The 21,722-nt window shown below is 41.3% G+C and overlaps 1 protein-coding gene across 2 annotated transcripts in view; it reads right to left on the bottom strand.

Moving 5' to 3' along the window:
• Window positions 1-3,389: 3,389 nt before the first annotated feature.
• The window catches only part of LOC144489647 (solute carrier family 12 member 9), a 97,555-nt gene continuing 79,222 nt past the window's right edge, over window positions 3,390-21,722 (bottom strand). For both annotated transcript variants that reach the window (XM_078207507.1, XM_078207516.1), the window contains exons 11-13: window positions 21,404-21,578; window positions 7,333-7,479; window positions 3,390-7,190 (exon numbers count right to left, since the gene is read on the bottom strand). In XM_078207507.1, coding sequence (XP_078063633.1) covers window positions 6,349-7,190; window positions 7,333-7,479; window positions 21,404-21,578 — 1,164 coding nt within the window. In that variant the 3' untranslated portion in view covers window positions 3,390-6,348. The remainder of the gene's footprint in view (window positions 7,191-7,332; window positions 7,480-21,403; window positions 21,579-21,722) is intronic.

The following is a 21,722-nucleotide window of genomic DNA, read 5'->3' as shown; positions in this document are numbered from 1 at the left end:
ATTCCAGGCTGCAAAGGAGGCTCGGCAGAAACAAGTAAAGAAGTAATGGTGTTGATATGAGTCAATGGGATTAGACAAAGTCAACATGGATTTATGAAAGGGAAATTATTTTTGACAAACTTACAGGAGCTTTTGGGGTTTAACAAGTAGAATGGATAAGGGAGAACCAGTGGATGTGGCGTATTTGGATTTTCAGAAAGCTTTTGATAAAGTCCCACATAAGAGGTTAGTGTGTAAAAGTAAAGTGTATTGGATTGGGGGTAATATATTGGCACAGGGTGAGAATTGGTTAGCAGGCAGGAAACAGTAGAAATAAATGGGTCTTTTTCAGAGAGACAAGCGTGGCAAGTGGGGGTACCACAAGTATCAGTGTATCAGTGCTTGGGTACAAGCTATTCACATGATTTGTTTGAGGGAACCAAATGTAATATTTCCAAGTTTGCTGACGACACACAACTTGGTGGGATTGGGAGTGGTGAGGAGGATGTCAAGAGGCTTCAAGGCTATTTAGACTAGTTGAGTGAGTGGGCAAATGCATGGCAGATGCAGTATAATGTGGATAAATGTGAAGTTATTCACCTTGGTAGGAAAAACAGAATGGCAGAGTATTTTTTAAATGACAATAGATTGGGAAAATTTGATGGAGCAAAGGGCCTGGGTGTCCTTGTACATCAATCGCTGAAAACAAGCATGCAGATGCAGCAAGCTGTTAAGAAGGCAAATGGTATGTTGGTCTTCGTTGTAAGGGGACTTGAGTACAGCAGCAAGGATGTCTTACTGCAGCTGTACAAGGCCTTGGTGAGACTATACCTGGAGTAGTGTGTGTAGTTTTGGTCTTTTTACTAAAGAAAAGATATACTTGCCATACAAGGAATACAGCAAAGATTCACCAGACTGATTCCTTGGATGGCAGGATTGTTGCACAAGCAGAAATTGGGTCAACTGGATCTGTATTCACTGGAATTTAGAAAACTGACAGGGAATCTAATTGAAACGTATAATGTTCTGACAGACCTGGAAGACTAGATGCAGGGATAATGTGTCCTCTGGGAGTGGTCAAGTACAAGGGGTCACAGTATGAGGATGTGGGGTCATCTAGGACTGAGATGAGTGTGGCAAACCTGTGCAATTCTCTATTACAGAAGGCTGTGGAGGTCAAATCACTGTCTATAGCTGGAGAAAATAGATAGATTTCTCAACTCTAAAGGTATCAAGGGATATGGGGAGAGCACTGGAGTATGGTGTTGAGACAGAGGATCAGCCATGAATAAATTGAATGGTGGAGCAGGCTTGAAGGGATTGCTCATGCTCCAATTTTCTATGATCTATGAGATGCACTTAAGAACTTTATCCAATGGTTAACAAGCTCTTCTGCATTCAACAGTATTGTGATTAAGATTAATTTGTCACCTGAGTCCCAGGCTTTGATTTTTACATTAGAAGTCCAGACATTTAGAAATGGATGAACAGATGCCAGACCGCTTCGATTGACAAACATTCCGTCGAGCCTTTGAAAAGAAAATGGCTTCACCCGATTGTATTGAACTTTGGAGGGTTCATTTATTCAAGTTGTGCAATGGAATTTCATTACGAATTACAGGGTCTACTAATGGATTTAGCTCAACAGGGGTTATTTACACAGTTATGAAGGGAATTGTGTATTTTGTTTGACAGTGCTGTGACCAGATAATAGGAGTAAAATGGTTGTAGAAATTTTTGAAAGGCTGTTTGATTACTTTGACAAATTTATGAGTATGTAACAGGAGTGAATTTTTTTCAACAGGCGTTTGAATGGCTGTGTTTGAGAGTGCATAATAGGATTAAAGTGTTTTGAAGAGGTCTTGAATGGCTGTTTTTATTTTGATGGCTTCATGAGCATTTCAAAGTTCTCCCAGGGCTCATAATTTCTGTCCATAGTGGATACTGGGTGAGAATGTATTGAGGATGCATGGGATATGGAGGGGGTGTGAGGGGGGGGGGGGGGGGGGTGTGTGAGGGGGTAAATACTAGCACACCTAACACTCTACAGAAGTGGACCAATATCCCAGTGAAAGAAGGCGGCCTTCTAATCTGCTGGCCCCGGCATCTCTGTTCTGCTTCCAGAGGAGATGGGGGCCCTCACTCCAGCCCACCTCCCTCACTCTGCCATAAAGATAGTATGATTGGCTTCTGCTGGGCATGATTCCCACTCCAGGATGAAAATCTGGGCCCAAGGGTAACCTACTACAAAAAGTCTATTCAGGTATTTGTTTGGGTGAACGTGTTGCTGTTAAAAAAAAAAATTAAATTTATTCATGCAAAAAGAAAAGGAAGAAAATGACAATGCGTTCCTGAAAACAAATTGAATAAAACCAACAGTACATTTTCCAAAATCTCAATTTTGGTTTCTCAAAATAAACAGTTGAACACAGTTTTTCCCTTTGATTTTTCTTCCTTTTCTGTCCTACATGTTATTCACGCCAAGAACAAGGAAAACTACAGCCCTGGAACAGGCCCTTCGGCCCTCCAAGCCTGCACCGACCATGCTGCCCAACCCCCTACCCTTCCGGGGACCATATCCCTCTATTCCCATCCTATTCATGTATTTGTCAAGACGCCCCTTAAAAGTCACTATTGTATCTGCTTCCACTACCTCCCCCAGCAGCGAGTTCCAAGCACCCACCCCACCCTCTGTGTAAAGTCTCGTACATCTGCTTTAGACCTTGCCCCTTGCACCTTAAATCTATGCCCCCTAGTAATCGACTCTTCCACCCTGGGAAAAAGCTTCTGACTATCCACTCTGTCCATGCCCCTTATTACAAGGGAATTTTGTGGGTAAGCCGGGTCCAGCTTTCGGGAGAAAGGTCTTGCTCATGCCCAAAGAGATGCATTAATGTTAAGAGTTACATTAATGCATCAAGGATTTTCCAAATTATCCATCTTAATTGCAAAACAAATATATATATTTAAATCAATAAAAATGGAAATAATAGGCAAGTACTTGCATTTAATTATATTTGTGGATTTTGTTCATTTCATGTTGATTAGAGGCACTTTTACACTTAGACATTGTATGATTAGTGTTAGTGGTAAATGGAAACTAATGCACATTGCTTGTTATTTAGTTTTCTTAGTTATTCCACGTGACCACCACCTCCCCTTGTAAACAGTTTTTTTTTAAAAAAACAACCTAGGTGCGCTATTGATGCCACATCAACCATCTGAGAAGACTGTCGACTGTATTTTCATTTGACCTTAAAGCACTTACTTCTATCTCGAGCAATTTGGTAAATCTGGGCACTTTTCCATCAGACTTTCAAAACTGGATACATATACGACAGTATGACTTTGCTGTACTAAGTAAGAATCCTGATTAAGTTTCAGGTTGGAAGAGTATTTTTTTTGGAGAGAGTTACTTGGCATTTTTATGAATTTCCAAGGTACAGCTTTAAGATAAATTCCTTCATTACTTGTCAAGTATACAATGAGCAAAACTTACAAAGATAAAAAAAAAATTCAGCAAAAACTATTTACACATTCAGGTAGACAAACATTTGCCTTCAAGATGTCCATCAGATCTGCACAAGCTCAATATTTTCACTGTGCAAACTTGTATAGTAACTGGAAGCTGGGCTTGAAATCACCAGTCTGCCAGTTGAGGGCCAACGTTTGTGGGCAGGTAACCAGCCTAATGTACTGGAAGGTGTATTCAGACAGTGCTACAGTCTTATTGCATTGATTAATGCAAACAGGAAAATTGCTTGGCCGATTTTTCAAATTGTCGCACATACAAGCCCTGCTGAGGTACAATTTGCCTGCTGGCAGTGGGAGTATCGAGATAGCAACACTTAGCCATGTAACACGTGGTGCTCCAATCTTTAGAGCCACTCAGTGCCACTTGTAACAATTGATTTCCTACTGTGAACAATTAAAAACAAATCACATGTTTTTAAACTTCAAGCTTATGCTTAGTATCAAACCATTTGTCCCTTTTAAAAATAGAAAACAGAATTTAGCATACATAGAGGTTGAGTTAGCACTTATCATTTTATGAACATGGACTAACTATGAACAATACGCTACATGTAGCTTTTTTTCCCCCAATCATTCATAGGATGCAGATGTCGCTGGCTGGGACAGCATTTGTTGCCCATTTCTGAGGATACTTAAGAGTCAACCACATTGCTGTGGATCTGGAGTCACATATAGACGACAGATTCCCTTCCCTAAAGGGCATTAGTGAATCAGATGGGTTTTTATGAAAACCGACAATGGTTTCATGGTCATCATTAGACTTTTAATTCCAGATTTGTTATTGAATTCAGACTTCTCTATCTGCCTTGGTGGGATTCAAATCCGGGTCCCCAGAGCATTGTCCTGGGTCTCGGATTAGCAGAGAAAATACGTGGGGTTACGGTCCTGGGTGGGATTCTTGTTGGTGCAGGCTCGATGGGCCGAGTGGTCTCCTTCTGCACTGCAGGGATTCTATACATTCCAGTGATAGTGGCAAATCAGCCTGGCCATTCCAGGTCAATCGATGATCGTATTTTAATATCTGTTCATCCACCAATTTTACATTTTCTGGGGCCGGTAGTTGGCATCACTGGTGGATTTATTCTGAATCAGGAAACATAATGTGTTATGGTTCGCAAGGTGGAATACATGCAAATTATTGGGTACATGGATTAAAATTTTGTACATGCTGCCCGTGCCAGGGCTCCAAGGCCTGAAGGCATCTTGGCACCCTTGACTACAATCTTTAAGCCAGTGGAAATAACTTTGAAAGTTACTATAAGTGAACTACAGTCACAAACTCTACTGTGATGCCATTAAAACCACTGCATTGATAGTTTAGAGTGAGCAAGACTGTGGTGGCATTTAAGCCAAACCACTGCAATGGGAAACATGGCACCCGACCCCCCTTAATCACAGGAGAGGCCAGGCATCATTCTCCCGACAGTGGGAAAAGCTCCCTTAATTAAGTTGGAGACGGGAAGAGACCATTGCGAGAAACGAGCACCTGCCTTTAGTGGGATGTTAATTATTCCTGCGCCCACTGGAATTTAGTAGTGGTTCAGGGATTAACTGGGAGTCACCTGGTTTCCCATATCCCACGATGGCTGCCTAGGAAACCCTGTCAGGTTGGCCGGTGGCCTCCTGGACATGGCGGGTCGGGGGGAGGGGTCCCTCATTGGCAATCGCTCAGTACCTGATTGAGGAATCCATTATGGGGGTGAAATCTATCCCAATAATCTTGCCTCTGACTCCCTCCTCCCTGCCTTCTCTCGCCCAAGTCCCTGCTCCCAGTGATTTTGCTGGCCATGGAGGGCTGCTGGCTTCTGATTGGTTAGCAGCTCTCCGGGAAGGGAATTGGGGGTGGATTTCCAACCCTGGAGGTCTAAAGCCCAGGGAAGTCCTGATGCTGGCTAGTTAAATGCCTGACAGACAATTCATTTCATCAGGTCTCTGCGACAAAGCGATGTGATTTTCCCGCCAGTTCTGCAAGCAATGGACGAAAACCCTGCCCCCTCCAAGTTTTGGAGAAGACTAAAAAATATAACTTATCATTTGAGAGATGGTCGCAACAAACTTCCTACAAAAAATACATTCATAGAAACACAATCAAAATGTCATGACAAAAATGATAAAAACTCAAAGCACCATTAAAATGTAACCAAAGATGTGTTATCCTTGAATTTAGCACTGTTTGTTCTCAGTTAAACATGTGCTTTGAGTCTATATCAAACCATAGATCCATTTTCCAAATAATAAACTCAGCAAAATATTCCTACTAGGATTCCTATAATAACAGTATCTTGTCTGAGATTGCAAATTTAGTAATGATTCAACTAAATGTCTCAGATTATTGTCGCCAAGATCAAATATCCCTTTACACATATATAAAACATAGATGGTCCATTCATGAACCCAGCACTTGATGAAGAAAGTACACAGAAAACTGAACAAAACTTGCTTGAATTTTCTGTTGTTGCATGTTTTTGGAGGTGAAATAGAACCTCGTATCCACAACTCAAGATACGTTGACAGCCCCATGAGCCCATATTCCGAAGCATTCAACGCTAAGGTTCATCAAATCTGGTGACGTTACTTAGATGCCAAGCTGTTGTATGTGTGGATGAATACGGTGACAACGTAACACCTTTGTCTTATTTTAAGAGTGGGAAGAATAAGGGAATGGCAATAACCTCAGAGCTTTAGCAACACAGCTCAATGCTTTTGCTCAGGTTAAATGTGATCTATTGTACAATTAGGTCTTTTTCATTGTAATAAAACTTTTCCAATCTTACCTCTTTGCTTTAGGAATACTATATTTGGTAGTGTTCTTAACCTTCACAATCAATGGATGCTCTAGAGGTCTGTACTGGTGACTGCACTAATTCCATGAACTAACAGAGTGGGTCCTAGGTTTTTGGTCATGATATCAAGCTGCTCCAGATACCTTTCGTGCAGCGTAGTGTCAGCGGGAGGCCTTGGCAGGTAGAGAAAGCGGATAGCTGGATGGGCACCCTGCTCTAAAATCATCTTGTTCACAGCCACCAAATAGTCATCTGAGATTTTCATTGCATTTGACGGGTAGATATTTGCAAAACCACCCTCACTGCCATCGTCCTGAGCCATCTGTTTGTGCCAGTGAAGGGCAGCAACATTATCCCAGGGCAGAGTTTTAATCGAACCTTTGATGCGTAGCTGTCGCAAAAGCTGCTTCAGCTTCGTATCCTGCTCCCCAACACTGTTTCCAGATTCAACACACAGAAAAATACGCAGTTTAGCCGACCTCCAGGAGCGCACCATGTTAAGAATACACGCCATTTGCAACAGAAACAGGCTGCAAGTGTCAACGTAATTAGCACTGTCAGGGCGTAGCGGATTGAGTGGCCACACATCAATGGAGACCTCTTGGTTCTTGCGACTGAATAGTTCTGCTTTGTTCAGTTGGCAGAAGTATCGGGCTAAGCAAACATTTTTTAACATTTTGATGGAATCAGAAATAATGGCCACGTACTCTTTGCCTGACAGTGCCTTCGGAAATGAAGCCTCCCTGGCTGGAGGAAAATTAGGCTGCAAGTTGCAATCTTGTTCATTCACGACAGAAGAGTTATTGTATGAAAATGCCGGAATTTGTTGCAAACCATTCTCAGGAACACAGTCATCGTAGAAACCAAGGATAAGGGTATTGGGTCTCATTCCACCTATAAAACAGGCCAGCATTAACACAGGAACTTATTGCAACAAACATTGATACAAGTTCACCCTAACTAGCTATTTAAGAATAGACTAAATTCATGCGAATATATGTTTTAAATGAACTGATTTTTTTTGTGGGTTATTTACCTAGACCAGAGATGAATAAAAGATGTTGAACTCCGTGACGAACTGAGTCGGACAGTGTGAGGCTGACAAATGATTTTACATTCAGTGCATCAACTAAGCTTAGCCAGGAATCATACTGTGCTTGAAGAGGGTCAGAAGGCATCTCATCTGAAAAGAAAATAGAACACATGGGTCTGAGTCAGTAATAATGTCATTTGTTTTTATAAAGACTTTCATTTTCCTCATACTTACATAAAAAAACCATGACAAACCATTGGAAGTGTTTCTAATATTTGTGAAATGCAAACCGAAATCACATTCGACATTTTATGTTATATGCAATAGATGTTTGGATAAGTACTTTAAAAATTATGTAAATTTTGTGGTATGAGAGAAACATTGCAATGGGAACTACAGGGCCCTCCTGGCTATTGCTGAATTATCTGCCCTACCCAGTATGATTAATGACCACACTTAATGTCAATTCAGTGCCAACAACAGAGATTCAATACATGGCGAAATGTGCAATATATTTGTTTTCTTTACCATCAAGTAATTTCATTAAATGTTCACAATGACCCAGATCTGGGTCACCTTACATGGTGGTTACAAACGTTACCAAATCAAACGATGAGCCGGGCAGCACGGTGGCACAGCGGTTAGCACTGTTGCCTCACAGCGCCAGGGACCTGGGTTCGATTCCCGGCTTGGGTCACTGTCTGTGCGGAGCCTGCACATTCTCCGTGTCTGCGTGGGTTTCCTCCGGGTGCTCCGGTTTCCTCCCACAGTCAAAGGATGTGTGGATTAGGTTGTTTGGCCATGTTAAATTGTCCCTTAGTGTCATGGGAATGGCAGAGTAAATACATGGGGTTACAGGGATAGTGCCTGGGTGGGATTGCTGTTGGTGCGGGCTCAATGATACAAATGGCACTGTAGGGATTCTTAATGTGAGTACCCCCGGACTCATCAGTGTTCAACGGCCTTTCATCTGACTCCGGAACCGATTAAAGAGCACAGGCTCAATCTCTAGATGCCGTGTGGCCTGCTGTTTGGGAGACGATTCTCAAACAGGACTGACCACACCAACAGTGGGGTTTGCTGGTTTAAATAAGCGCAACAGCAACAATCCTGGGAAGGATTATATCTCTTCACAAATCAAGTTATCAAATCTCAGCTGCATGATGAAATATATTTTAAACACATGCAATTTTGTAGAACCTGGCTCAGGAATATGAATGGCGTACATCATCTTGCCACAATAAATGAGCACAGACAATTTCATATGCAGCAAGGTTATGCGCAAAATGCAATGTGGTAATAAAAGCACACTTCTTGTTTTTGAAATGATTAGTTATCTGCCCTGTGGTCATTCCAGATAAAACAGATGCTTTTTTCTTAAGGATTACTTCAGAACTGTAAAGAAATTAGCTCAACAGCAAATAGTGATGATTTGACTTGACTTATTATTGTCACATGTATTGGGATACAGTGAAGAGCATTGTTTCTCGGGCATTATACAGACAAAACATACCGTCCATAGAGTACATGGGGGAGAAGGAAAGGAGAGAGTGCAGAATACAGTGTTGCAGTTACAGGCAGGGTGAAGAGAAAGATCAGCTTAAAATATGGCTGCAGGGAAGAAGCTGTTCTTGAGTCAGTTTTCACACTATCTTTTTCCCGATGGAAGAAAGTGGAAGAGAGTATGCCCGGGGTGTGTGGGTCCTTGACAATGCTGGCTGCTTTCCAGAGGCCGTGGGAAATGTACATGGAGATGTAGGCCATGTATAATCAGGAGAAATAGCCAAGGAAAATATGTAAAAGGGGGAAGTGAGTCTATATTGACTTTGGAACAAATGTGCTTGAGAATTCAAAAGATAGCACCTATTTGAATAGAGTTAGGGAGAAGAGGAGCTGTTACAATGTTGGGTGTAAACTACAGGCCACCAAATATTGGGAAAGAGTAAACTTGCAGGGAAAGATGTACAAACAATAGAGTAGTTATAATGAGGGATTTCATTTATTGCAATATAGATTTGGAGGGGAAAAAAGCAGAAAAGGCCAAGGGGTGTGGGTGAGGGGATTCCTGAAGTGTTCACCAGCGAACTGTCTTTCACAATCTGCTGGTCTCCTGCTCAAGGAGGAAGGAAACAAGGTTTGGATCTAGTTCCAAGGAATTAAGCGGACAAGTTGTATGTTAGTGAGAGCATTTGATGACAGAAATCACAATACCATTAAGTTTATTGTGGTAATGGAAAAGGATAAGGAACAATCCGATGCGATATTACTCAAATTGAAGAGGATTAATTTCAGCGAGTTGAAAGGGTGGAGTGGAAACAAATATCGACAGGTAAAAGAGCAGATAAGCAACAAGTGGTCTTCAAAGAGGAGATATAATTCAGGCACAAATTAAACACCTTCCTAATAGGCAGAAAAGAAGTACATCCAAAGCTAGAGTTCTCCTGATGACTAAAGAAATTGATGTAAAAATTAATCAAGCTGAAAACAGAGTCCAGAAGGGAACAGAAAAAGGAAATAAATGAGGCAAAGGGAATAAATGAGAAAATATGAGCAGGTTAAAGGCTTTTCCAAACATAAAAAGGGCAAGGTGAGCCAATGAAAGACCAAAAACTGTGGATGGAAAAGCAATTAAAATGTAACTATTTCTAGTAAAGAAGATGATGCTGTCAATGTAACATGTAAAGGATTTGAATAGAACAGATAGGTGTAGTAAAACCATTGGTCGTGCTCAAGGTAAAGGAGTTACTCAGGTGATATGGGATGCCTCTTAAGTCACCGTGGGAAGCAAGGATTGAAATAGTAGAAACTTTAGCCATAACATTTCTATCACTCTTGGACACTGGAATGGTAATGGACAATTGGAGAGATGCAAATGTTACGTTCCTGTTCAAAAAAGTCAAGGAATAAAATTGGTCAGCCTGCATTGGAGCAGACACAATTAGAGGTAAAATGATTTGTCAGTTAGAGGAATGTGGTTGGTAAATGACAACCAACAAAGATTTGTTAAAGGCAAGATGTGCTTGACGAACTTGGTTGAGTTCTTTGATGAAGTAACAGCGATGGCTTGAAGGTGGTAGAGGAGTTGATGTTGTGTGAATGGACTTTCAAAACGCACTTAATATAATTGCTAACAAAATTGAAGATCGCAACATTAAAGGGACAGTGGCTGCTTCGATACAAGATTAGCTGGGAGACAAAAACAAGCTGCAGTGGAGTATTGTCGTGACCCCACTGGTCAGTGTTTGAACAGCGCTCCAAATAGAGAGCATCATTTCAAATTTTGAGGAGGGCGGTAATAGACATCACGAAGACATAGACAGGCTGCTGAAATGGTCAAACACAAGATGAATTTTAATGCAGAGAGATGATAGCTTTCAGAAGGAAAATGAGAATGGGCAATATAAACTAGATGGTACAATTTTAAAGGGGAACAGGAACAGAGAGTCCTAGGGATTCAGTTACGTAAATCTTGGAAGGTAATAGAACCAAGTTGATAAAGCTGTTCAAAAAGCAGGTGAGATACTTGGCTTTATAAATGAAGTCAGAGCACAAAGTGATGCTAAAGCTTTATGAATCAATGGTTTGATCTCAGCCAGACTAGCATCCAATTCTTGACACAATGGTGTCATGGCCTTGGGATGTCATGGCAAAGAAGATTCATCAGAACAGTACCAGAGTGGAGTGAGTTCAGTTATGTGGAGAAACTGGGATCATTTTTCTCAGAGTAAAGGAGGTTATGGGGAGATTTTGCGGCATCATAGAATCCCTACAATGCAGAAGGAGGCTATTCAGCCCATTGAGTCTGCACTGAAATCAATCCCACCCAGGCTCTATCTCTGTACCCCACATACTTACCCTGCTAACCACTGACACCATGGGTCAATTTAGCATGGCCAATCAACCTAACCCACACAGGTTTGGACTGTGGGAGGAAACCGGAGCACCCGGAGGAAACCCATGCAGACATAGGGAGAATGTGCAAACTCCACACAGACAGTGACCCGAGGCTGGAATTGAACCAAGCTCCCTAGCACTGAGAGGCAGCAGTGCTAACCACTGTGCCACCATGCAAAGTCCCCAGAATTGTATGGAGTCAGATAAGGAAGACTGTGTTCCAAGAGAAATCTATGTGTGTTCAGCGATTCGCTGTGATCTGGAATACTTGGCCTGAAAGGGAAGTAAAAGTGGATTGAATAGTGACTTTCAAAATGAAAATGGACATGTACTTTAAAAGAGAAATGTTAGAAAGATGAACCGATACTTGTTTTGGAAAGAACCAGCATAAGCACGATGGGCCAAATGGCTTCCTCCTTTCCTGTATAATTCGATATCAAAGACAGACATTTTCAACATTGGAAAATTCCACCACTCTATCAGGAAATCTCACAAACTAATCAAATCAAAATGCAAAATACTCGATCTCAAATTATGAAGACTCTTTGATGTACAGGTTGTGACAGATTACAGCAGTATAGAAATACCCTTCTCCTATATTCCATTCCAATTCTCTTCCTGCACACAGTGGTTCATTAAGGCAGACTTCCATCTGTTTCCACAACTAGTCCTGAAATAGATCGTTAGTCTGTCGCCAGGGGCTTGTAGCTTGAGGAGCATCACTCCACATCACACGTGGTTGGTCAGGAGTCTCTCCCGCTCATATCACCAGCCATTGGCATGTTTGGCAGGATTTGCAGGTCGACACTTAACCTGTTTGGCCCCATTATGAACACACCTTCCTTGACCATCAAGTCCTGGTGGGACTTGAACTTGGAGCTTCTGGTTCAGAGGCAAGGATGCTGCCCACTGTGCCACAAGATCTCCTTGGTCTTCTCCCATATCCTCCTTTTAAAATTACTTGCAATTTTGGCATAAGAAACAACTAGTTAAATAAAATGAGTCACTCTGTTAGAGTTTATGGAAGGCTTTTCTTAGCAGCTGAACACAGTGAAAAAAAAACTTTTATAACACTGAGTAGGCCATTCCACAATGATTCCTAAAACTATTATAATGGATCTGCTTCAAGGTCATACTGAGCTCTAGGGTGGTTATTAATAAAAATGTAAAAGTAGATGTCCAAAGCTCCAGATAAGTGCTGCACAATGTACTGTAGGTACAGGCACTGCAAATTTTGACATTTAAAATATCATTGTAGATTGCACATTACAATGAAGTTAACATTTTGTGTTTATGAAACATAAGAAATTTGTGAAGCATGGTCTTTTAATCACATCTACCAAGTATACGAGTTGAAGTAGTGCTATTTACATAGCTCAGCTCGAGTTTATTGGCAGCAGAATGTACGGCAACATTACAAGTCTATAAAATGACTGAGAATTGGATCTTTGCAAAGAAGAGAGTCTATGATTTCTTTTGACACTGCAAAAAGCTGTAGATGCAAAATTAAGTTGTGAGCTATAAGGGACCTGGAAAAAAAATGGAAATTGGACTGGAAGATAAGGCAGTGGGGAAACAGAAGATGATTAGAATTAAAACTATATAGATTCCCTCAAGTAACAAAGGAGATACAGGAAAACTAGCTTTCCATGATTGAGTACAAATAGGAGGGTTGAAATGAAATTTAGAATCAGTAATAACAAATCTTAAGCTGGTAATATAAAATGAAAGCAAAGTATAGAAAATATATAGAGGGGAGCAAAAACATTGAAGGGCTATTAATAAACACATATCGGGAACAAAGGATTTTGGAGGTACATAAAAAGAAAAATAATAGGTTTACAAAAAGGCAAGTTTCGACTATAGATGAAAAAAGGAATTCTTCTCATGAAGGGTACAAAAAAAAACAAAAGCAGAATATTGAAAGTAAAACAGAAAATACTAGGGGAACACTTAACAACATCTTACATGGCACTATAACTTAACCAAACATCCCAAGTACATCATAGGAACATTATGAAACAAAGTACGACACTGAGCCCCATAAGGAGATATTTGATCAGATAATCAAAACCTTAGTCAAAGAAGTATGTATTAGGAGGACAGCACTATAGCAAGACAGAGAGATGTAGGAAGAGAATTGCAGAGCTTAGGCCCCAGTCAGTCGAAGGTACGACCACCAGTGGCGGAGCAATTAAAACCAGGGATGCACATGATCATAATTAGAGGAATACAGATATCTTGGGGGGTTGTGGGTCTGGATGATATTTCAGAGAATTGAAGGAGTGAGGCCATCAAGGGATTTAAAAGCAAGGATGAGAATTTTGAGATCAAGACATTGTTTGACCAGGAGCCAACGTAGCTCAGTGAGCACAGAGCGATAGAAAATGGGACTTGTTGAAAGTTAAACCATCGGTAGCAGAGTTTTGGATGACCTCAAGTCATTGATTCTTTCCAAAGTACTGCCAGACTTGTTGGCTGGAATTCTCCCCAAAAAATTCTAAGTGTCAAATCCGCGTGAAAACTGGAGTAATTCACGCTGGTTGTTTTCAGTGGGAGTTGAGAGAAGAATCTCCCACACTCTGTGCACTGCAGAGGTCACTAGCATAAATATCATTATATTTCAGTGGGCAGGGCCTATTCCCAATGGAGAGGCTGGCAGCATAGCGCTGAGCAAGCCACTGTGCTTGCGCTCATCTGTCAGTGCACACGCAATGGGAAAAACCTGAAAGGAATAGAGGACAGAGAGAAAGACATGCACTTTTAGGGATTCAGAGACGCAAATCTATAAAAGGAGGATAAGTTGTTAAATATGGCTGTGTTAAAAAGGGTGCTAAAATTCACAAACAAGGACATCAAGTACAAAAACATAGATAATACTAAGCCTAATATCATTGGCTAGGCCGTAGATAGAAAATCTTGTTCAGTTTTTTCTGCCCCACATTATGACGAATGCTAAGATCGGAGGGTATTGAAGAAAGAAATTCATTAAGATATCAGAGTAAGAGCTTCAGTTGTGAAAGAAGAATAGGGAAAGTTGGGCATTTCACTTGAACAGAGGTTAAGAGGATATTAGAACGTGATGCTTAATGACTGGGTTCCATGAGCTAAATGGGGGAAAGCTATTTCCATTGCTTGGTGAATCAGTGACTAGCAGGTATAAATTTAAGATCACCACTAAAATAACATGAGAGGAAATAAAAGATTAAAAATATGGTACATAAGAATGCCCTACCAGAACAAAACTGCAAGGCTGTGGAATTCACTTCCAAGGTTAGTGGAAAAAAAACTGCCAATATTTATGATGCCATTGGATAAATGGAGTGCAAAGTCCCCAGAATCTACTTGAAGAGACTGTAAACACCAGCTTGAACTGATGATGCCGAATGGCTTGTTATTGGGCCGTAACTATTATCTATTTGTACGGCTATGGTGGAATTAAATCATAGCAACTTTTGAAAAAGGAACTGGATAAATATTTGTAAATCAAAAAAATTTATAAGATATGAGGAAAAGGCAGGCAATTCGACCAAGTATATAGCTCTGACAGTGAATCAATAAAGGCATGATGGCTTAGATAAATCTCCTTCAGCGCTATTAACTGCAATGCTAATATAATTTTCTTAAAATGATTTGGTATGAAAGACACTGCTTAAATCAAACACTAGAAATTTATAGTAATACAGAAATTTATATAAAGTTACTATGTTAGTGAAAGATTTGGGGGTTTGCCAGAAATCTTCATTAAGGCATGGAAAAATATTGATGTATTATCGTATGGGAAGCAAAATACACTCGTGTTGGAGTGGCAATGAGGACACTCTCTAACATACAGTGTTAAATCGAGAAGGATAAAAATACCATTCATTGATCCCAAGCGAAATTTCAGAAGATTGGGAAATGGTAAATGTCATAAAAGTGCAGTGCAGTAGAGATCATTCTTCCTTTTGGCTGGCATGAAGCCACCTTGTCAAAGCAGAGTAGGGAGAACTTTACTCTGTGTCTAGCCTATATTACACTTGAACCAGTAGTGCTTCAGCTCAAAATAGATGGTAAAGATGTTCCATTCCTCATCAATAAAGTTAGGAGATGGGAGAAGCTGAGATTCTTCTCCGTGGAGTAGAAACGGCACGAGCAGCAACTTTACAGAGCTGTGCAAAATTACGAGGAGATTTGATAGTGTAAATAAGCAGGCAGAAACAGAAGGCAGTTTTAACCTGTCCGGCAAAAGAACTACAGGAGGGCGGTAAGATGTTTGTTAATGCAGCAATCTGAAATGCACTGAATGAACACATGGTGAAAGGATCATAGAATCGCTACAGTGCAGGAGGAGGCCATTTGACCCATTGAGCCTGCACCGACAACAATCCCACCTCGGCCCCATCCCCATAACCCCACAAATTTATCTTGCTAATCCCTCTAACCTACGCATCCCAGGACACTAAGGGGCAATTTAACATGGCCAATGCACCTAACCTGCAGATCTTTGGACTGTGGGAGGAAACTCACACAGACACGGAGAGAACATGCAAACTCCACACAGACAATGACCCAAGCCAGGAATCGAATCCGGGCTCCTGGAACTGAGAGGCAGCAGTGCTAACCACTGTGCTGCGTTATATTCAACAGTAACTTTGTGCTGATTGTCCCTTTAGGGGCAACAAAGCAGAAGAGGGTCACCTGGCTTGGGGGCCAATTTAGGACCAAGAGTGGGTAATCACCCCAAGGGATGGAGTCCTCTTTTAGGCAGAAAACATATAGTACGCACATAGGGTCCGGGACAGCTGGTCAGGATGGGGGTGGGGGGTGTTGCTAGCCTCCGTAATGTTTTTCCTTATTAATAAATACCCTTTGTGTTCTTGACGAAGTTTGAGTGTGTGAATCATTACACTTGGCGAGGAGGATGGGAGGATTATGAAGAGACAGCCTCCGGTCCAACACCTGTGAGTATCATGGTTTAATCAGGATATTCAGAACACCGGTCTCTGGCTGAATGGACCCAGTGAGATTTTTTTTTCATTCGTGGGACATGGGCGTTGCTGATAGTCCAACATTTATTGTCCATCCCAAGTTGCCCTCGGAGGGCAGTTGAGAGTCAACCACATTGCTGAGGCTCTGGGGTCACATGTAGACCAGATCAGGCAAGGACAGCAGATTTCCTTCCCTAAAGGACATTAGTGAACCAGATGGGTTTTTCCAACAATCGACAATGGTTTCATGGTCATCAGTAGATTCTAAATTCCAGATATTTTTTATTGAATTCAAATTCCACCATCTGCCATGGGGGGGATTCGAACCCGGGTCCTCAGAACATTAGTTGAGTTTCTGGATTAATAATCTAGCGATAATACCACTCAGCCTTCACCTCCGCTATGTTGAGATATTGCCAGACCCTGAAGGGCAGACACGGAGAGGACCAGAATGGCCGGTGCAGTCAAAAGCTTAGAAATATATAAAAGAAAAAATAATCTTCAGAAGCAAAAGCTATGGTTTTGAGTTTAAGGAAAAGTGGATCTTAAATTAGAAAGAGTTGCTGCAGAGCTTTGTTTTGAAGAAAAAAAGAGAGCACAGACGGCAGTGTCTAAAGTGAAAAGGGAATCATGCCCCAAGGAGCTACAGCAAGTTCTTAAAAAGCACAGGAATCTGAAGAGGCTGACATTGCCAGGCTCCCAATCATAGCAGAGCCTGTGAGGGGTACCTGCACTCAGGTACCGCAAGCAGCTAAGTTCCAAAGCTTTGGGGAGAAGGGAAGTCCCCAAACTGTTTTTTAAAAAATTTAAAGGTTTTTTAAAAATTGCCCCAAACGCCCATTGAAATTGGCAAGGGAAACCAGCACGTTGGGGAGAGGAGGGAGGATGGATCTCTATGCAGCCAAAGGGGAAAAAAGCTGCAGAGATCGCTAAATGGGCTTTCAACCAGTAGAAGAGAAGTTTTAAAAAATTTAAAAAGATTCAAAAAGGAGCAGCCAGGATTTCTGCCAAAACTTCAAAAAGCGTGAAAAGCACAGCTGCGACCAGTTTAAAAAAAGTCGACAGTCTTAAAGCGATAATGCATTTAAAGTGGAAATACATTTACTATGCAATTCACTTAAAGCAGCAACCACAAGAAGAAACAAACAGCAATGGACAGGAAAATTGGAGAAGACTCCAGATAGAGGACAACTCTCAAAGAAGTTCTATAAGCAATGCAAGATCTCAAGGAAGAAGCAACGCAAGACCTCAAAGAGGAGGGCACCAAAAGGCCCCAGAAGGAGGGTGCTGAAAGACCCCAAAAGGACGACAATGAAAGGCTCCAAAAGGAGGGCAACAAAATACACTAAATGACTAAATGAAGAGCAATGAGAGAATTACAGAATGGAAAGAAATCAACACATCGTCAGAGACAGACCTGACCAAGATCTTGAGACTTGGTGTCCAAATATAAACAATTCTATTGGTAAGCTTTAACTATGTAGAGTTTCAAATATAGTCTTGCATGGAACTCTTCCATACAGACTTGCTGCTTTTCCAATCAAGTGACCAATTCAACAACCTTGTTCTGGCACGTAATCCCAGTTTCTTTCTCGGTCTGAACTGCTGATTCTGTTGTCACTTTCACCTTTTTTTTATCTTTTCAGTTAATTCCTCACCAAGAGCGAAATCAAAAAAGGGTTTAGCTAAAGTTAAGATCAGTAGAAATGATCAGTAGATTCCATTTGTGAAATGTATACATCGCAGTAAGAACACGATGGATTCACCTCGAAGAAATGCGGGAATTAAAGATGTCAAAAGAAACAAGGGACTATTGAACATAAAGAGGAATCAGCAAAACGAATTAAAGCTTTAGAGAAGACATTAAAACAACAAGATGAAATGAATGACAGCAAACTTGAAAAATAGTGGCAAAAGAACTTACAAAGTGAACTTAAAATGGAGAAATTAAGGAGACAACGTAGGATAAACTGAACTCAATGAAAAGGTTACTAGAAAATAAGAGCAACTCCAGTGAAGAATTGAATCAGGAGAATAAGAGTTTGAAGAAAGGAAGCTCGTCAATGAGGAATTAACTGAAAAGGTAAAAAAGTGAAGTGACAGCAGAATCAGCGGTTCAGACAGAGAAAGAAACTGGGATTACGCGCCAGAACAAGGTTGTTGAATTGGTCACTTGATTGGAAAAACAGCAAGTCTGTATGGAAGAGTTCCATGCAAGACTATATTTGGAACTCTACATACTTAAAGCTTACCAATAAAAGTGTTTATATTTGGACACCAAAGTCTCAAGATCTCATCAATGAGCCATTGTCACTGCAACAAAAAAACATTAAGTACATAATATGACACGGTGTCATAAAATAAAACTTTAGTGTAGTGGATCAAGTTACTTCTCTGGAATTATTGTCTCTGTGACCGGATTCTTGTTGCATCCAGTAGACATGGAGGGATGGATTGTTTGTAAACATGTGAATCATTTGGGAAGTAGAGAGATTCTCCAGCAGTCAGTGTTGCCATCAAGAAATGTAAGCAGTAAAGTACCTGACCGACCTGTTACAGACATAACTGACACCTCTGCGGAAACAAGTAGTAATGAACTGCCTGTGCCAGGAGAGGTATCCGTATTGCAGTTCCTGTTAATGTTGACCTGATTGAGGCATCTCAGACTGCAGAATTACACCTCTCCACAAGAAACAGAAAAAACCCTCAAAGACTCTATTTATAATATCCAACTCATGTGCACAAGGTTTAGTTTTTAATTTAGGACTAAGTAACTTGGGTCTTGAAGATTGTATAAAAGGAGTTAAAGGGGGAGGATGCGGTGATTCTGGTGGCTGTCCCATTAAGGGCAACACAGCAGAAGAGGGTCACCTGGCTTGAAGCGCATCAAGGTAGACAAATCTCCGGGGCTGAAGAAGTGTATCCCAGGACATTGTGGGAGGCTAGGGAGGAAATTGCAGGTCCCCTAGCTGAGATATTTGAATCATCGATAGTCACGGGTGAGGTGCCTGAAGATTGGAGAGTGGCAAATGTTGTGCCTTTGTTTAAAAAGGGCTGCAGAGAAAAGCCTGGGAACTACAGGCCAATGAGCCTCACATCTGTGGTAGGTAAATTGTTGGAAGGTATTTTGACAGACAGGATCTACAGGTATTTAGAGACGGAAGTACTGATTAGGGACAGTCAGCATGGCTTTGAGAGTGGAAAGTCATGTCTCACAAATTTGATTGAGTTTTTTTGAAGGGGTAACCAAGAAGGTAGATGAGGGCAGTGCAGTTGATGTTGTCTACATGGACTTTAGCAAGGCCTTTGACAAGGTACCGCATGGTAGGTTGTTGCATAAGGTTAAATCTCACGGGATCCAGGGTGAGGTATCTAAATGGATACAAAATTGGCTTCTTGACAGAATGTGGAGATGCCAGCGTTGGATTGGGGTAAGTACAGTAAGAAGTCTCACAACACCAGGTTAAAGTCCAACAGGTTTATTTGGCAGCACTAGCTTTCAGAGCCTCAAGTTCCTCCTTCAGGTGAGTGAAGACTTATGTTCACAAACAGGGCATATAAAGACACAAACTCAATTTACAAGATAATATTTGGAATGTTGGAAGGTTGGAATGGTTGGAACATTCCAACCATTATCTTGTAAATTTAGTTTGTGTTTTTATATGCCCTGTTTGTGAACACAAGTCTTCACTCACCTGAAGGAGGAGCTTGAGGCTCCAAAAGCTAATGCTGCCAAATAAACCTGTTAGACTTTAACCTGGTGTTGTGAGACTTCTTGCTGTTCTTGACAGAAGCCAGAGGGTGGTTGTAGAGAGTTGTTCTTCAAACTGGAGGCCTGTGACCAGCGGTGTGCCTTAGGGATCAGTGCTGGGTCCACTGTTTTGTCAGTTGTATTAATGATTTGGATGAGAATACAGGGGGCATGGTTAGTAAGTTTACAGATGACACTAAGATTGGTGGCATAGTGGACAGTGAAGAAAGTTATCTCCAATTGCAACGGGATCTTGATCAATTGGGCCAGTGGGCTGACGAATGGCAGATGGAGTTTAATTTAGACAAATGCGAGGTGATGCATTTTGGTAGATTGAACCAGGGCAGGACTTGCTCGCTAATGGTAGGGCATTGGGGAGTGTTACAGAACAAAGAGATCTAGGGGTACAGGTTCATAGCTCCTTGAAAGTGGAGTCACAGGTGGACAGAGTGGTGAAGGCGGCATTCGGCATGCTTGGTTTCATTGGTCAGAACATTGAATACAGAAGTTGGAATGTCTTGTTGAAGTTGTACAAGACATTGGTAAGGCCACACTTGGAATACTGTGTGCAATTCTGGTCACCCTATTATAGAAAGGTTTTTATTAAACTAGAAAGAGTACAGAAAAGATTTACTAGGATGCTACCGGGACTTGATGGATTGAGTTATAAAGGAGAGGCTGGATAGACTGGGACTTTTTTCTCTGGAGCGTAGAAGGCTGAGGGGTGACCTTATAGAGGTCTATAAAATAATGAGGGGGACAGATCAGCTAGATAGTCAATATCTTTTCCCAAAGGTAGGGGAGTCTAAAACTCGAGGGCATAGGTTTAAGGTGAGAGGGGAGAGATACAAAAGTGTCCAGAGGGGCAATTTTTTCACAGAGGGTGGTGAGTGTCTGGAACAGAGGTAGTAGTGGAGGCGGGTACAATTTTGTCTTTTAAAAAGCATTTAGATAGTTACATGGGTACGATGGGCATAGAGGGATATGGACCAAATGCGGGCAATTGGAATTAGCTTAGGGGTTTAAAAAAAACCGGCAGCATGGACAAGTTGGGCCTGTTTCATGCTGTAAACCTCTATGACTCTATGAGGGACCAATTTGGACAAAAAGTGGGGAATCACCCCAGGAAGTAATATGCTGTCTTAAGCAGAAGACATGTAGGAACTGGGAAAGCCAGTGAGCTGCTCTAGGGCAGCCAGGGGGTGCTGCTAGACTCTGTTCAGACTTTATTTATTAGTAAATACCTTTTATGTTCCTGACAAAGTCTGTGAATGTGCATCATTGTAAACTTTCAAAAGAGAAATGGATAGTTAAGCACAGTGGGCCAAACGATTCTATGAAGTTCTCTTTGTGAACTCAACAAAAGCATCTCAGAATAAAAATATGAAACTTCCAAGCCTGAAACAATTCAGGATTCACACTCAGCATTGCAGAAAATGAGAACAAAAACACCACTTACCCAAATTCCCTTTTTGCACGTGACCCAACACATACAACCCACTCTTCTTCAGGTCATTTGTGAAACTTATCAGTTGAGTGCTTGTCCTGGGATTGGCAACCATCAGCAGAATTTGTGGGCGCCAAAACTTGACATGATCTTTACGAACATCTAGCATCAGAAGGTACTTTCTAACCTGCAAACACAAGTATTTATACAGGATCTTGAAGTAAAATGATCAATTTAATCACTGCAGAACTGTATTTACGGCATACCTGATTTACTGCTAGTAGCTGTGATTAAACAAAAGCTACGCCTGGAGTGAAATGTTAAATAAAAG

The sequence above is a fragment of the Mustelus asterias genome, chromosome 3 (genome assembly GCF_964213995.1).
Source record: "Mustelus asterias chromosome 3, sMusAst1.hap1.1, whole genome shotgun sequence".
In the NCBI taxonomy this organism is placed as follows: Eukaryota; Metazoa; Chordata; class Chondrichthyes; order Carcharhiniformes; family Triakidae; genus Mustelus; species Mustelus asterias.
This window is presented reverse-complemented; position numbering and strand designations above follow the sequence as displayed.